The sequence below is a fragment of the Triticum dicoccoides genome, chromosome 3B (genome assembly GCF_002162155.2).
Source record: "Triticum dicoccoides isolate Atlit2015 ecotype Zavitan chromosome 3B, WEW_v2.0, whole genome shotgun sequence".
NCBI classification, from domain to species: Eukaryota; Viridiplantae; Streptophyta; class Magnoliopsida; order Poales; family Poaceae; genus Triticum; species Triticum dicoccoides.
The window spans coordinates 686807319-686824221 of NC_041385.1; the positions used below are offsets into that span (position 1 = coordinate 686807319).

Consider the following 16903-nt stretch of genomic DNA (forward strand, 5'->3'; position numbering starts at 1 on the left):
CATATTGCCATTGCATAATCATGTAGTTGACATCGTATTTGTGGCAAATCCACCATGCATAATTTTTCATACATATTACTCTTGATTCATTGCACCATCCCGGTACACCACCAGAGGCATTCATATAGAGTCATATCTTGTTCTAGTTTCGAGTTGTAATTCATATGTTGTAATCAATAGAAGTGTGATGATCATCATTATTAAAACATTGTGCCCAAAGAAAAAAAAGAAAAAGAAAAAAAAGAAAGCCCCCCAAAAAAGAAAGGCCAAAGAAAAAAAAAGAAAAAAAGTAAAATAAATAAAAGGGGCAATGTTACTATCTCCTTTTCACACTTGTGCTTCAAAGTAGCACCATGTTCTTCATGTAGTGAGTCTCATAGGTTGTCACTTCATATACTAGTGGGAATTTTTCATTATAGAACTTGGCTTGTATATTCCTACGATGGGCTTTCTCAAATGCCATAGGTCTTCGTGAGCAAGCAAGTTGGATGCACACCCACTAGTTTTCTTTTGTTGAGCTTTCATTCATAGCTCTAGTGCATCCGTTGCATGGCAATCCCTACTCCTCATGTTGACATCAATTGATGGGCATCTCCATAGCCCGTTGATTATCCTCGTCAATATGAGACTTTCTTATTTTTTATCTTCTCCACACAATCCTCATCATCATATTCTATTCCACCCATAGTGCTATATCCATGGCTCACGCTCGTGTATTGCGTGAAGGTTGAAAAAGTTTGAGATTATTGAAGTACGAAACAATTGCTTGGCTTGTCACCGGGGGTGTAGAATTTGGGAACATCTTTGTGTGACGAAAATGAAGCATAGCCTAACTATATGATTTTGTAGGGATGAACTTTCTTTAGCCATGTTATTTTGAGAAGACATGATTACTTTGATTAGTATGCTTGAAGTGTTACTATTTCTTTTATCAATATGAACTTTTATTTTGAATCACTTGGATCTGAACATTCATGCCACAATAAAGAAAATTACATTGAGAACTATGCTAGGTAGCATTTCACATCAAAAATTCTGTTTTTATCATTTACCTACTCGATGACGAGCAGGAATTAAGCTTGGGGATGCTTGATACGTCTCCAATGTATCTATAATTTTTGATTGTTCCATGCTATTATATTACCCTTTTTGGATGTTTATGGGCTTTATTTTACATATTTATATCATTTTTGGGACTAACCTACTAACCGGAGGCCCAGCCCGTATTGCTGTTTTTTTCCTATTTCAGTATTTCGAAGAAAAGGAATATCAAACGGAGTCCAAACGGAGTGAAACCTTCGGGAGCGTGATTTTTGGAACGAACGTGATCCGGAGAACTTGGAGTGCAAGTCAAGAAGCAAACGAGGCAGCCAGGAGATAGGAGGGCGCGCCCCTGTCTCTTGGGCCCCACAGGCGGCCATCGACGTACTTCTTCCTCCTATATATACCTACGTACCCCGAAAACATCCAGGGAGCCAACGAAACATAATTTCCACTGCCATGACCTTCTGTATCCGCGAGATCCCATCTTGGAGCCTTCGTCGGTGCTCCGCCGGAGGGGGAATCGATCACGGAGGGCTTCTACATCAACACCATAGCCCCTCTGATGAGTTGTGAGTAGTTTACCACAGACCTTCGGGTCCATAGTTATTAGCTAGATGGCTTCTTCTCTCTTTTTGGATCTCAATACAATGTTCTCCCCCTCTCTTATGGAGATCTATTCGATGTAAACTCTTTTTGCGGTGTGTTTGTCGAGATCCGATGAATTGTGGGTTTATGATCAAGTTTATCTATGAATAATATTTGAATCTTCTTTGAAATCTTTTATGTATGATTGAGTTATCTTTGCAAGTCTCTTTGAATTATCAGTTTGGTTTGGCCTACTAGATTGATCTTTCTTGCCATGGGAGAAGTGCTTAGCTTTGGGTTCAATCTTGCGGTGTCCTTACCCAGTGACAGAAAGGGTTGCAAGGCACGTATTTTATTGTTGCCATCGAGGATAAAAAGATGGGGTTTATATCATATTGCTTGAGTGTATCCCTCTACATCATGTCATCTTTCTTAATGCATTACTCTATTCTTATGAACTTAATACTCTAGATGCATGCTGGATAGCGGTCGATGTGTGGAGTAATAGTAGTAGATGCAAGCAGGAGTCGGTCTACTTGTCGCGGACGTGATGCCTATATATATATGATCATGCCTAGATAATCTCATAATTATTCGCTTTTCTATCAATTGCTCGACAGTAATTTGTTCACCCACTGTAATACTTATGCTATCTTGAGAGAAGCCACTAGTGAAACCTATGCCCCCCCGGGTCTATCTTTTATCATATAAGCTTTCAATCTACTTTTATTTGCATCTTTAATTTTCCAATCTATATTATAAAATACAAAAAATATATTTATCTTATCATACTATCTCCATCAGATCTCACTTTCGCAAGTGGTCGTGAAGGGATTGACAACCCCTTTATTGCGTTGGTTGCGAGTTCTTTGTTTGTCTGTGTAGGTGCGTGGGACTTTTGAGGAGCCTCCTATTGGATTGATACCTTGGTTCTCAAAAACCGAGAAAAATACTTACGCTACTATGCTGCATCACCCTTTTCTCTTCAAGAAAAACCAAAGCTCAAGACGTAGCATTGGTCTCAGGTGCGCGCGAGTGAGGACAAAGTGCAAGAAAGACTAGTATTGATCTGTGGGTCAGTCTAGATCCTGCTAGGAGTAACGGCCAGTAATCGGCAGGTGTGTCCGAGGCGTTACTAGTTGGTATCAGAGCCGACCCTCGTGGTTACACGAATGTTTGCGGGTCAGGTGCACGGTCATGTTGTGCATGACGTTTGTGACCAGTCGTGACACACGGCATGCCAAATGTGTTGGACTGAACGCGCAGACATGTACCAAGAAGGAATGTTCCTGTGGGCCGACGAAAACGTCAGTTCCTTTGAGTGAGGATGTATGTGATAGCCTGACTTAATGGGATGATAGACTACTCATAACAATAAAGAATTTCTCCTTTTTCGAGAGCCCATTCAGAAAGAACTTCAAAGTTAAGCGTGTTCAGCGTGGAGCAATTTTAGGATGGGTGACTGACTGAGAAGTTGGTCCAGATGCGCACGAGTGAGGACAAATTGCACAAGAAAAACTAGTATTGATCTGTGGGACCAGTCTAGGAGTAATGGCAAATAAGGAAACACATTCAATCTTGTTTTTAATACTTTTGAGTATTTAATCAACATCTAAGTGAATTTTAATTTGGTATTAGTTGTATTACCAATCATTATTGTGCAAGACCAGGCAATGACATGAAAATCATCACGATGCATGCGGGACTGAGCAGAATTGAAAAATAGCTAAATGAAAAAAAGTAAGGCGCTTATCAAAAACTTTTTTCAGACGTCTCTGTTTTCTCTTTTTTGAGGGGATTTTTTAGATGCTTGTGGGTCTCGTGGGCATCCCTGAGGGCATCTCCAGCCGTTGGCCCCCCAAGGAGCGTCAAAAAGCGCCGCCTGGGGGTGAGCCGGCGCAAAAAATGTCCCTGGGGGCGAGTCGGCCCCCAGGGCTGCCCCTAGGCGCGTATTAAAAAAAAGATGAGACGTTCGGCGAAGTTATGATAAAACTAGTTAAATTTCGGCTAAACATGGCAAATTTCGTCTAAACATGGCAAATTTCGGCGAAATTCGCCATTTTCATGACATTAATAACCTAATATAAAAAAGAAAGGGGCTGAAGTCGTCGCCGCCATCGTCTTCGTCGTCGGCCTTCTCCTCCTTGACGCGGGCGCCCCTGCTGGACCCGGCGTCGCGATGGCGGACTGGCGGCGGCGCGTCGTCGTCGTCGTCGCTGTCGCGTAGGACGACGACCCCGTCTTCATCGCGGCCGCGTCGGCGCTCTTCGAAGCGGCGCAGGGCGGCGCGCTGGCGCTCCTTCACCTTCTCCCGGCGCGCCTTCTCCATCGCAATGGAGTCCTGGCGCGCCCATTCTAGGGTCGCGTCGTCGTCGTCGAACTCCGCCTTCACCGGCGCAAGCCCCGGCTCCGTCTTCACCTGCGTCAGTCCCGGCTCCGTCTTTGGCTTGACGAAGCGCGAAGGAGCAGATGAGGACGAGGCGCGCCGGCCGCCCTCGTTGATGATGATGCCGGCGCTGCGAGTGCGCCGCCCGAGCGGCGACTCCGCCGCGGGCTCGGCCTTGACGCCAATCGCTGCTGCTGGCGGCGCTCGAAATACGCCGCCCAGGCCGCGTGGTTGTCGGCGGCGTACTGGGGGAGGGAGAGTTGGGCGTCGGTGAGGGACGTGCGCACGATCTCGACCTCCTCGGCGAAGAACTTCGGCTTCGCCACGGCGTCGGGCAACGGGGGAATGGGTACTCCCCCGGCGCTGAGCCTCCACCCCGATGGCCCGGCGCGCATGTCCGGCGGCGCCGGGATGTTCGCCTGGAACAGGAGCCAGGACTCCTGTTCGCGGAGCGAACGGCGGCCGAAGCCGTTGGCCGCCGCCTCGTCTCCGGGGAAGCGTTCTGCCATGGCGATGGCGGGGCGGGGTGGGCTCGGGAGAGGTAGAGGGAGGGGCCGGAGGGCGGCGCTCGGGAGAGGCAGGGAAAGGGAGGGGGTGGACGGTGGCGAGGGGGGACTGGTCTGGGCGCAAGCGAGTGGAGGCCGCTGGCTTTTATAGCCGGGCCGCGCCCGTGTGTACGCGTGCGAGGGAAGCGAGGCGTCGGCGCGCCGCCCCGTGAAGCGCCGCCCGTGAGGAATCAATGGCAAGGCTGACCGGCGGCAGCCTTGCCATTGATTCCCCGCGGGAACCGAGGCCGTTGGGGGAAGACGAGGCGCCGAGCCGCTGACGCGGCTGGCCCGCGTCTTTTTCGCGCCAAAACAGCTCGCCCCAGCGCCCCCGGGTGCCCCCCAGCGCACCGGGTTCGGGCTGGATCCGCCAACGCTGTTTTCTGTTCAAGCCCGCGAAAATCGGGCTCCTAAGATGCGACTGGGCCGTTTTTTCCGCGCCGGCTGGAAATGCCCTGAACCTGCAAAACCCAACCGAAAAGCCGGCACTCACCCGTAGACGCGTGAAATGCGCCCCCACTGGCATGCAGCATCCCTCCCGCTGGGGACCCACTGGCAGTGACACATCCGGCCGTTCCGTTTTCTCGCCAGCTCGAAGGTAAACACAGTAGACAAACTCCCAACACAAAAACAAAAACAAAAAGAAAAGAAGAGTTCAAAAAGGCAAGGGAAAGAGAGCGAAACGCTATAAAAACGCGACCACCGCCTCCGTCTCCGCCTCCTCCCAGCCCCCGAGACGACGAAGCCGACCAAAGTAAGCAACGCCGCCGACCCCTCCAGGTAAGGTCTCCGCGCCCCCCAAATCCCCCTCCCCGGAATCCCGCCGCCTCCCACTCCGTTCGACGGTCCCTTCCTCCTCCGCTCCGTCTCCCGGAAATGCGCGCGATCAAATCGAACCGGTGGGGGTTTTGCGGCCGCCGGCGTTTGGGGCGCGGGCGGGGATGCCGCGCGCGCGCTCTTTCTCCGCGGTTGACCGGGGTTAGGCGCGGGTTCGTGGTGGGGAAGCGATTTGTTAGGTTAGGTGTGTGGTTTTGTGGTTCTCTGCGATCATGGTTCGATGCCCTGGATCTCGGCGCTCGTAGTCGGCCAGCCACTGTCTGTCTAAGTTGGTGTGGGCTGTGTGTAGGGAGGTCGCAGATGCCGGGTTTGGTAGTGAAATTTCTAGTGTTTGGAGTTTATATGCGAGGTGATTTTTGTAGTCTGGGTTGGGAATTTCTGTCAGATGGCGCAGTTTATTTTCAGTTGAAATGGTTGCAGAAATCCCGCGCTGTAGTATGATCTATGTGATATGTATATGTGCAAATTCGTTGGTCCCGGATAGAGCAAAGTCTAGCTGATTTACGCTTTTATAATCGGTGAGATGATTTCTGGTTCTAGGTTCTTTCAGAATTTGTTTCTGACATCGAAATGCTTTGCTGCCATCGGGAACAACTTTGATGTTTCAAAATGCTGACATAAACCGCTTAAACGAACAAAAAAACTTTAAAACTGATGCTCCTTCTGAACGTAGATGGTGGTTCAAATGCTGTTGTTCTAGAATTTATGCTTCTGTTGTTTGTGAACTTCTATGGCATTTTTGGTCGGCTTCATTGGTCAGGAGATGACATCTTAGGTCTAAAGTTGAATATGCTCCTGTGTTGATCCTGTAATATGTTTCGTGATAAAATTCATGTATGTGCTTTTCATAGTAGGGGTGAAACAAGGCAAAGAGAGAGTAATGTGGCGTCGCTGCATTTGCTGTCAAGCCGCTGAGTTTGATGAGAATGAAAATGGGCATGCCAAGGCCAAGGCCAAGGCCTCAACAAATAACGCAGATGGTACATTCATCTTACCTTGATTGTATCATTTGCTTGCTAGTTTACAGTTATCATGACACTTGAACTTATAGCTCTGTTCTGGTGGTTTGTCTGACATTCACCATTCCACAGAGAATTTGATGTTATTTCCTCTGCTTTTTTCAAGGAATGAGAAAGGGTTTGAAAGATTCTGCTACTGTGAAAGCCGAGCCACAAGATTCAGCTCCCTCTATCAATATTCCTGTTCTATCTTTGGATGAATTAATAGAGAAAACTGATGATTTTGGGGCAAAGGCTTTAATAGGCGAAGGGTCTTATGGGAGAGTGTACTACGCTGTCCTTGATAATGGGACAAAAATGGCAGTGAAGAAACTTGATTCTACTGAAAATGAGCCCATATCAGAATTCTCGACTCAGGTTGGCTTACTATTGAAGATTGGAATTATTCTTCTGGTTATACAACTGACACTTCTTAATGCATGAAGTGTTCTCTAATTTTAAATATGTATATTTTTCTGAAAATGCATGAAGAGTCCATCAGCAATGATCCATACTTTCTGATGCTAGGTTTCCTTGGTTTCGAGATTGAAACATGAGAACTTCGTAGATATATTGGGATACTGTATGGAGCGTAACCTTCGCATAGTAGCCTATGAGTTTGCCACCATGGGGTCTCTGCATGATGTTCTACATGGTATGATTACGCATATCCATCATACTACACAGTTTGATACAAAATTTCCTATTCTCGTTGGGAGCTTGGAGATTGGGGTGGTACAACTATTGTGGATTATTTGTAAGCAATTACGTCTTTAACTTGTGCTAACAGGAAGAAAAGGAGTACAAGGTGCACAACCTGGTCCACCACTTAATTGGATGCAGCGAATGAAAATTGCTGTTGATGCTGCCAAAGGACTTGAATATCTGCACGAGAAGGTCCAGCCTTCTATTGTACACAGAGATGTTAGATCCAGTAACATCCTCTTATTTGAGGACTTCAAGGCCAAGATTGCAGACTTCAATCTTTCAAATCAGGCTCCAGATATGGCTGCTCGTTTGCATTCTACTCGTGTGTTGGGAACCTTCGGTTATCACGCCCCAGAGTAAGAATCCTGTACTTCCAAACTTCCAAATCCGTGATGAATTAATACTTTGGTAACTATTTTATTGCTAAAATATAGTTCTCTTTGGAGTGCGAACTTGTCTAGTCGATTCTGTAAAAGATTGATTGCATTGCTTGTTCAAAGCAGAGGTTAAAAAATGATAACAGATAAGCACATCTATCAACAACATTAGAATTTAATCATTCCCTGGCATATATTTATACATTTTTGCACTTTGCATTGATAGCAATGTGCTGTGAAACTTGTGCCGTTGTAGAATCCGTCAGCCTGTTGTTACTTCTCCTCTGTTTGGATTTTGTTTGACCAGATAAAACTGGTTTATACTCAATTACCAATCCCAAAAAGAATCAAGTTGACCAGATGGAGGCAACCAAGCTTCCTGTACTTGGTCAGAATCAGCCACAAATATTTATGTATTTTATCTGTTACTCCCTCCGTTCCATAAGTTTTGTCGTGGTTGTAGTTCAAATCTAACCAGTTCTGTGACTGGCCAGAAACCTGTAAACTCCACCTGCAGTAAACACTAATACTGGGGGGTACTCGTTACATAAAACCTTTCTTGAAGTGATACAATTGTCTACAGAATTCTGATATTACAGAATACTGTATTTGTGTATAACTAATGTTTTGTAATGATATGAACTTTCTAGGTATGCAATGACTGGTCAGCTGACCCAGAAAAGTGATGTGTATAGTTTTGGGGTTGTTCTCTTGGAACTTCTGACAGGAAGAAAGCCTGTGGACCATACAGCGCCTCGAGGGCAGCAGAGCCTGGTTACATGGGTAATGCTCACATCATAGTTACTTATTTCTCATAATAACACGACACATCCCCATCCTTCACTGCGGACTTTGTTAACCAGTTCTCTGAGCATATAGCTTCTGTTGTGCAGGCTACACCAAGATTGACCGAAGACAAGGTGAAGGGTTGCATAGATCCCCGGTTGGAGGGTGAATATCCGCCAAAGGGACTTGCAAAGGTCTCCCTACTCCTCTTGTCGCTTGCCCCCTCTTTTGTGTATCCACTAGCTTGACAACTTGTAACTTACTCTTCTCTGTTTTCACACTTTTCACCTTCGCACCTTAATACAGCTCGGGGCGGTAGCAGCTCTGTGTGTGCAATATGAAGCTGAGTTCCGTCCAAGCATGAGCATTGTGGTGAAGGCTTTATCTCCCCTTACCTTGAGCAGGCAGACTCCACCTGCACCAGCAGCAGCTCTGGACAGTTGATCCACAGAATTAACCAAAGAAATAAGTTAGTCCATACGGTTCTGTCATTGGATATCTCATCGCATGTTTAAGGTGCTAAGAGTTATGTTTGTGTCATCGCGCAGGATACCTCTTTAACTGAAGATGGCCTGCACGAAGATAGTCCATCCGCTTGCCTCATGCTGCTATCTGTTTTACCGAAATCTGATGATATGCAAGTCAAGATATGAGGAAATTGGAGCCTTGTCAGATCACTTTATATAACTAACTAAATTAAGACGTGTGGCTTTGGCGGAACACAGAGACGTCCTTTCCTAGTAGTAGTGTATCTCTAAAACTTGGGAATTATCTGTAGAGAACAATATCTGCATTTTTCACATTCGTTGATTGTAGAACTTCCTGTCGTGCTACTTTTGGCCTAACTATAGGGACGAAATACCTTTCTTACGATCCTCCTGGCCGTGGGTCAGCTGAGGAACAATGTTTCCTCTATTACTGTCCTTGGGGTTATGATTTCTTGATTCTCATTATAGATCCTTCACTAAGATCGTGTAGTCTGCATACGTGGGAACAACTACGGTATTTTCAACTGGTTTATAGTGCTGCTCCCTCGCATCAAACGGTTAGCCTATTGCAGTTTACCTTGTTAGGGCATCTCCAACGGCAACCAACAAAAAACCTCTTGCATTTGTCCTCGGACTGGAGGCAGCTATCCAACGCTAGCTGCATACATTTCAAAACGTATTTTAACTAACTGAATGAAATTCATGCGAATCAGCCAATTTTATCATAATTCGGATAGAAAATAGCACAAACCATCCACACTTAGAATGCAAATTAAGTTTAGTACAACAAGGCCTCAAATTCGACTAGATCCCGGATGTCGAAGTTTTTCAGGAACGAATCATGTCCTCCCACACATACTTCTCTTCAGCTTCATCCAGTAGTGTGTGCACGTAAATGACCGTTCCTCTTACCTGTGGTACAACACGGTGACGCCTGCGGGCTACATATAATGTGTAGACCAACATTGAGTGAATGAATCAATCAACAAGTTTAGCAAGAGGAAGTAAAACTTACCATCTCCCCCATGCCCGCGTGCAATGGCCATCTTCCCTTGAGCTGACTGACCAAGTTGCAGAACTTGATGACGCTGACCTAGATAGCGTGCCAGCGATACGACAACTATCTCACGTTGTGTGGTCGCATAATGTACATGTCATAGGGCGCAATGTGCTTTCCCGCATGAAACTTTTCATGCACTTGCTCCCAGAAGGGCGGCCCTCTGGTCCTGCCTATGAAATCTGCAGATACAGCAGTTCAAATTTGAAAAGGTTCAAATATTACATTCCTACATTGTTGTCCCCTTTAACCGCCCACAGATGCTCAATCAGATATTTAGTCAGCTGCTCGTGAGTTGGTCGATGCGGGATTTGTTGATGCATTTGAATAAACTCTTCAAATGTGGTCGGATTCTGGTCTGGAAGTTCTATAGGATCACCCATCTTCTCAAATTCTGAGCCGCGGCAGCATCCTCATCCTCATCCTCGACGATCATGTTGTGCATGATCACACAACATGTTATTACCTCCCACAAGGTCTCCGGATCTCATTGTTTAGCAGGTCCACGAACAACTGCAAAACGGGGTTGCAGAAATCCAAATGCCCTTTCTAGCTGCTTCTTGTCTTTGAGCAAAGTAAGACTTTTCTGGCCAACTGGGTTAGAGATAGTGCTGACAAAGATAGTCCACACATGATAGATACTATCAACCAGATATGTACTCATGTTGGCAAGAGGGAGCTTTTACTTCAGTTAGCCTCGCAAGCAGGTGATCATTGCAGCACATTTGATGTCATTATGAGACCCAGACATATGCCAAAGAAAACATGCCAAATCCAAAGATCATGTGATGCAACGCTTTAAGAATGATGGTGGGCTTATTAACATGAACCTGATAATGCCCTTGTAAAGCCTTCGGACAGTTCATCCATTTTCAATGCATGCAACCAAGAGATCCAAGAAAACCGGACCACCCTCTTGCTTCTCAGATTGCCAAGAGCATGTCTGCCATGATTGGTTCTCTCGGGTACTGAGGTCCAAACACCTCGATCACGGCAGTTGCAAACCTGACCATGGCATCTCCGCAGGTACTCTTCACACGATTCAGCGACCATGCCATATGCAAGCATCAAGAGTGCGGCCGTGCACTTCTGGTAACCAGAGAATCCAATCGTTCCCACGACGTCCTTCTTGAAGACAAAGTAGTCATCATAGAACCGCCATGGTACAAACGATCAAAGACAGTCTTGCCATCCGAAAACGCCGGCGAAAATGGTTAGCGAAGAGTGCATCAGGGGCAAAGTAGTCGGACATCAGTGTCGAATGGCCACGCGCCCTGTTGCGGTTGAGCACTCGATGACCCTCCGCGCCTTCAAGGACCGCCTGCATCATTGCTATCTCATCCCTTTAGTCCTCCTCATCGGATGAGCCGTCGGACGACTCAACATAGTGTTCGTATATATACTCCAAATCAGAATCCATTGATTGAAAGAAGAAGGAACAACTTTCTTAGCTCCGTCAGTTCATCGAACAGTTGTCGTGCATGATGAGTATAGCAGCGGATAGTACCTGGCGGGGCGATCGAAGGAGATGGGTTGAACAACTACGAAGGAGAAGCAGGGTGACGAAGAAGTAGAGTTTCGGCAAGGGTGTGGCATGACGGGCGGGATGGTGGAGCGCGACGAAGGCAAAAGAGAAAGAATGAAGGAGAGAAAATGAGGAGGATAGATATACGGGTCTGAGCGACAGAAAAGTGATTGCGGTTTCCGCCGAAGCAGTAACCGCAGCTGGTGCTCCCGTTTTACTCGGGACGCACGACCGAACAGAAACCACGAGAACTCCCGATAAAAAGAATCCACAATAGCTCCAATAAGACGTCGTGAGCGTCAATTTGACGTGCCTTCGAAAAGGCCAGCCCATTTTGGATGCTGGGAAGAGAAATCAAAACAGCACTTAGGGACCATTGTCTAAAAAAAAGCACTGTAGTAGGTACCAACAACGTAATGAACTGGTTCACTGCGGCCCAACACTGTAGCGACCGGTTTCCTGTAGTGCCCGGTTTTATCGAACGGTTTTTATTCTGAACAATTTTTTTCCTATACATTGACATAGACAGACCCTTTTGTAATACAGTATATGATGGACATTTTAATAATGCATGCATGCTGAACTTTTTTGTAATATACGGTGAGCATTTCAGACAAATGCAAGCATCCGCGGACCAATGAAGTGCCGCCTTGGATGGCTTGCAGCGTGTGAACACCTCAGTCCGGACGTTTTCGACTGTTTTGAAGGTCCGTGTTAAAGATGCCCTTAAGCCGTTGTCTCGCGATCAAGTTCTAATCGTCCCAACACTTTCAGATAGCAAGATTTGACATGGCATCGGGCGCGGTTGTTGTCTTTGAAACAACTTTGTCCAAGGCAAGGGAGGACGGGACGTTGTGTTCGAATTTCGTATTGTGCATCAAGGTTGACGATAGGTTTTGGGTAGTAGAAGCCATTGTTCCTTACCTTCATGATTTCCTTTCTGCTCTATCCTTCTCTTGCACTTGTCTTTTTTCTTGTATTGCGTGCAGTTTTCGATACTCAAGGCGAATATGTGAACCACATCAGCCGCACCACCGACGACTACAGTATCACCTTCCTTAGACTATCGACGAACAACTCAGAGTACGGACCCTAAGGGTGCCCGGCTCGGCCCGCCTTCCGCATGCCACTGCCGGAAAATGGCAACCGCAACATTGTGATTGCCTTCTTTGGCCGGTCCGGGGACAGCCTCGTCCCCATCGGTGCCAACATCGACGTTGCCCCACCGGAAGACAACATCTGATCATCAACCACTTGCATACATAAGATCTGGTCGAAACCACTCAAAGACAAGATTGTTTGGATTGCATACGTTACAATATTCAATTCAACACAAAATTCCCGGGCCACTAGCACAAAATGTCGCTGATTTAGTACAAAGTTGTCACATAAGAGAAATGATCATACGCGTTATTTCATGACATATGAAATACCCTTCCCTAACTAACAATACCAACATCTCAAAACGAAAAAGCAACCCCAATATGGAAATAGTGCAGTAACAGTATTCAATAATACTCCTAACTAATAACCGTGCGTAACATAGGTAGGACAACTGACTGCGTGGCTATGTCACTCCCCCATCAAGCGCAGCACATCATCTATTTCAGGGCAGCTCCCGATGATATCAAAGAGCACATCCTGCGCCACCTCATCTATGTTTCCGAGCACTACGGAATGCATCGGTGTCAGATCGTCCTTTTCCCGGTCACCGTAGCTTTCGACCCCCTGCATGCAGCCGTAGTAAAGCTTCATGAGCTCGTCGATCGGGCTCCGGCTCTCCTCTGTGATTGCAGCAGCGAGCTGATCCGGCGGCATTATGGTCAGCTCTGATCCGCTCCCACCGGAGCTGCCGGTGCGAGAGATCTCGCGCTTGCGTTTGTCCTGCGCGCCGCGCACAACGCTCTCCAGACCATCGTCGTCCCTCTCCTTCCCAACCTTCTTCTTCTTCACCTCCTCCTCCTCCTCTTCCTCCTCCTCCTGATCGAACGGCGTGATCCGCAGCGAGCTCTTTAGCCGGCTGCTGAGCGCCTCCTCCTGCCTAAGCACCTTGGACCAGGTCTCGGACTCCTTGGCGCTCATCTTCTGCTGCAGCCGCTTGGACTGCCACACGAGCTTGCGCATCTGGTCGAAGCGCGGGCTCATGTGCTTGATCACCGCGCTCAGCAGGGAGATCTTCCACGCCTTCTTTAGGTCGTGCGGCTTCCGGTACGGTGGCACGCCCTGGTGGGCCTGCATCTCGCCCTGCGTGCCCCACCAGGGCTCGTGCCCCGTCGGCCACCACGGCGGCGCCAGGCCGCGCTCCAGCGGGAAGCTCCTCTGCGGCGGCTCGCAGTGCTGGATGAGCGCAGAGAGCACGGATCCGAGCGTGCTGTCTTGGATGTCTTGGAGACGATGGAGGGAGGAGGCCAGGGCGATCGGGCTCTCGCCCATGGGGCCGGCCAGGCCCATGGGGCCAGCGCGGTCGAAGCTCACGTTCTCCTTCCACCAGCCGCGGAGGCTGTCGGAGGAGCCGGACATGGGCTCGCCGGCCTCGTCGATGACGCCGTACACGAACCCGCGCGCGTTGCAGGCCTCCATCATCCTGAGCATGTGCCGGAGCACGCCGTCCTGCGCGCGCAGCATGGCCTTGCGGCGGCACCGCACGTCGGGAGGCTCCTCTTGGCCCGACGACGACGAGGAAGATGCGCCGGCAGCTGGAGCCGGCGCCACGCCCTTGGCGCCGGTGCGGCCCTCGAGCCTCGTCAACAGCATCTGGTCCTTCCACATGCGCTTCTTGAGGTCGGAGATCTCGAGCGATTCAGAGCCTGATTCGGAGTCACTGATCTCCTCCTCCCGCTGCTGCCCGCCAGGGTCTGGACCGCCGGGTCCGTCCCCGTGCTCCATGCCGGCCAAGTGGCCAACTCTGCAGAAAGAGGCCTCCTGCCGTGAATGCCTTTATCCAAGGAGTAACTGATAGTTAGCACAAGATCTATGACGAACGAATGGTTGCACCGGCGAGCTATTTATATGCGCGCCCGCCCGCGGTCGACGTGGCCAGTCGAGGAGAATTCAGTGGCCGCCCGGGCCGGCGGCCGGGTGATGTCGTGGCGTGGCTACGAGCCCATGCCATGAATCTGGCCAAAGGACGTCTCGGGAATTTGAGCTCTATGTTTCTGTGTAAGTGCGTGCTGCCTTCGTGTTCCAGGCTCTAGGCGAGCTAGCTAGCGGGCGTGCGCACATGGTTTGGATATGGATCGAAAAATGCCGGCAAAATATTCTGCTCCGTTCCGGTCTCACTTTGTTTAGTCGTTTACGTGTATGGTTTTGATATGCGTTCATGTGGATGCAATGTGGTGGCGGCCGCGTGACAGGCATGCGTGCAACCATGCAAATTTTCTAAGCAGCGGCTGCCAAGCGGTACACATACTCGCTCTTAAAAATACACGCTATGGAAGAACCAGCAAACACAGATAGTTTTGTCATGTTCAAAAAAAGAAGAAAAAGGATAGCTTAGTCATGTTTCAAAACATAAAAGAAAGATCACTTTGCTGGACGATATTGCATTATCGGATACCTGATTGTTTTGTGGACACTATTATAAAAAAAATGAAAATGCATATTTTATTTTTGAAGAGCTGCCTTCGAAGAACCCTAACTGTTACGTTTCTACCATAGTTGGCTTTGCTGTGGGTGGGTACTACCGTACTAGGCGCCGGCGGACCGGCCGAAACTTTCGGCCGGTCCCCTAGCAGCCGCATGATTGAAACAAATCGTGCCGTACGATTAGCTCTAAAATCGAATCATGCTGTTCCTCTTAGAGCAACTCTGGCAGACCCCGCATTTTGCCGACCTCTAAAATGTGTTTGCAGGTCGCATGAGGGCGGTTATGCAGGCCGAATTTTGCAGCGGCAGACTAGAAACCGCAAATAAACCCCTATTTTTTTTAAAAAAAAGTTGTTTCTCGCGAGAAATTTAAGCAGCAGCTCGCTCGCATAGATGGTTCTTCGCATAATAAGTTCATACATGGCACATACATACATAAAGGTTAGATATGCTAGACAGGGCCTACGCTACCGCACCACTACAACAAAATTGAGCTCAGCGGAGCTCCTGCGGTAGCTGCCCACCGACGGCGATCAGTCGGAGTCGGAGTCGACCTCAATGTAGATCTTCGCCTGCTCCGCCTTCATCACGCGCAGGTCAGCCTCCTTCGATGCGTGCGCCTGCGATGCCGTGAGGCCCGTCTCGAGGAAGAGCCGCTCGTACTCGAGCTCGCGCCGGATGCGCTCTTCCATCTCCTCCTGACCCTCGCCGACCGCTCGAGGACGTCGTGCTCGAGGAGCTCCTCCTGCCCCGGTGGGAGGTAGTCCTCGGGTCCGATGACGCCTCGGCACGGCGGCGCATCGGGCACGGCCTCCTCCGGCTCCCTCTTCACCGGAACGAGCCGCGAGCTCGATGGGCACCCCGCGGATGAGCACCCCGCGGACCCATGGCCGGATGAGCTCCCTGCGGACCAGTTGCCGGAGGAGGCGCGGTGGCGACGGGCGCGCTCGAGCTCGAACTCGTCGAGCTCGCGCCGGTTGAATGCCGGCGGCGGCCGGGCACCCTGGTTGAGCCACCGACGCGCCCCCCGCTTGCACGCTGCGTCAGATCTGGTGCGGCGGCGGCGCTCCGCCTCATCCCCCGAGTCGGCCATGGTGGTTCAAGGCTCGCCGGCGGCGAGGAATCGAGCGGCGCGGTGGGGAATTGGAGGGAACGCGGCTGCGGGAGGATAGGGTTTCGACCCGCATCTGCCCCGCAAACCCGTAGTTATAGTGGCTCGGGGTTGCGTTTGCGGGCTGCGGCAAATTTTTTTACGGACCGGAAACTGATGCGGGCTCTGGTCTGGCCAGAAAAATGGGCCTAGCCCGTATAATCGCCGGAATTATGCGGGTTTGCGCCGGATGCGGGGTCTGCTAGAGTTGCTCTTAGTCCGTCAACAAAACAGAAAAAAGCCCTCTTCTGCCATTGACATCCCTACAGCAACCTCCCTTGCCATGGATACGGGAGCGCCCCCACCTTGAAGCACCGCCGTCTCGCCATCGCTCGCTGTCCCCGCCGGTTCCAGCAGGACGACGTTGCCCTCGTAGCAGTACTGTCCAGTGTCGTAGAATGCATGATGCTTCTGTCCTGGTAGCAACTACTCGCCGCCGTCGTAGCACGCCCGTCGCTGCACCACCATGCCGCCGGCCATAGCTCCCGGCGTCGCCACTCATAGCATCGTCAGCAGACGGCGCAGTTTTGGAAGCTTCACGGTGGAAGCTTTTTTCACAACGGTTGAAGCTTTTTTACACGCCGGGTGAAGCTTTTTCTCATTTCGATCGAAGCTTTTCTCGTCGCCGGTTGAAACATTTTTTTCACGTTTGAAGCTTTTCCTCTACATCGGTTGTAGCTTTTCTCCATGGTTGAAGCTTTTTTCTATGCCGGTAGAAACTTTTTTCAAAGCAGTTGAAGCACCTTGAGTAGGTGCCGGTTGCAGCTATTTACGTCGTCTCCAGCTCCGGCTGGTGCTGATTGCAACACCGCTGTCGGGTGGCGCCGTTGTA

At 49.3% G+C, this 16903-nt stretch overlaps 2 protein-coding genes across 2 annotated transcripts; one reads left to right on the forward strand and one right to left on the reverse strand.

Moving 5' to 3' along the window:
• Window positions 1–5218: 5218 nt before the first annotated feature.
• Window positions 5219–9205, forward strand: LOC119277859 (PTI1-like tyrosine-protein kinase 1). Its single transcript, XM_037559189.1, has 9 exons — window positions 5219–5340; window positions 6249–6377; window positions 6523–6773; window positions 6924–7050; window positions 7186–7459; window positions 8131–8263; window positions 8374–8460; window positions 8573–8735; window positions 8815–9205. The coding sequence occupies exons 2-8, from the start codon at window positions 6278–6280 to the stop codon at window positions 8708–8710; spliced, it is 1110 nt and encodes a 369-aa protein (XP_037415086.1). The 5' UTR covers window positions 5219–5340; window positions 6249–6277; the 3' UTR covers window positions 8711–8735; window positions 8815–9205.
• A 3477-nt stretch (window positions 9206–12682) lies between these two features.
• On the reverse strand, window positions 12683–14451 carry LOC119281840 (ETHYLENE INSENSITIVE 3-like 5 protein). Its single transcript, XM_037562260.1, has one exon. The coding sequence runs from the start codon at window positions 14220–14222 to the stop codon at window positions 12909–12911; it is 1314 nt and encodes a 437-aa protein (XP_037418157.1). The 5' UTR covers window positions 14223–14451; the 3' UTR covers window positions 12683–12908.
• Window positions 14452–16903: the final 2452 nt, after the last annotated feature.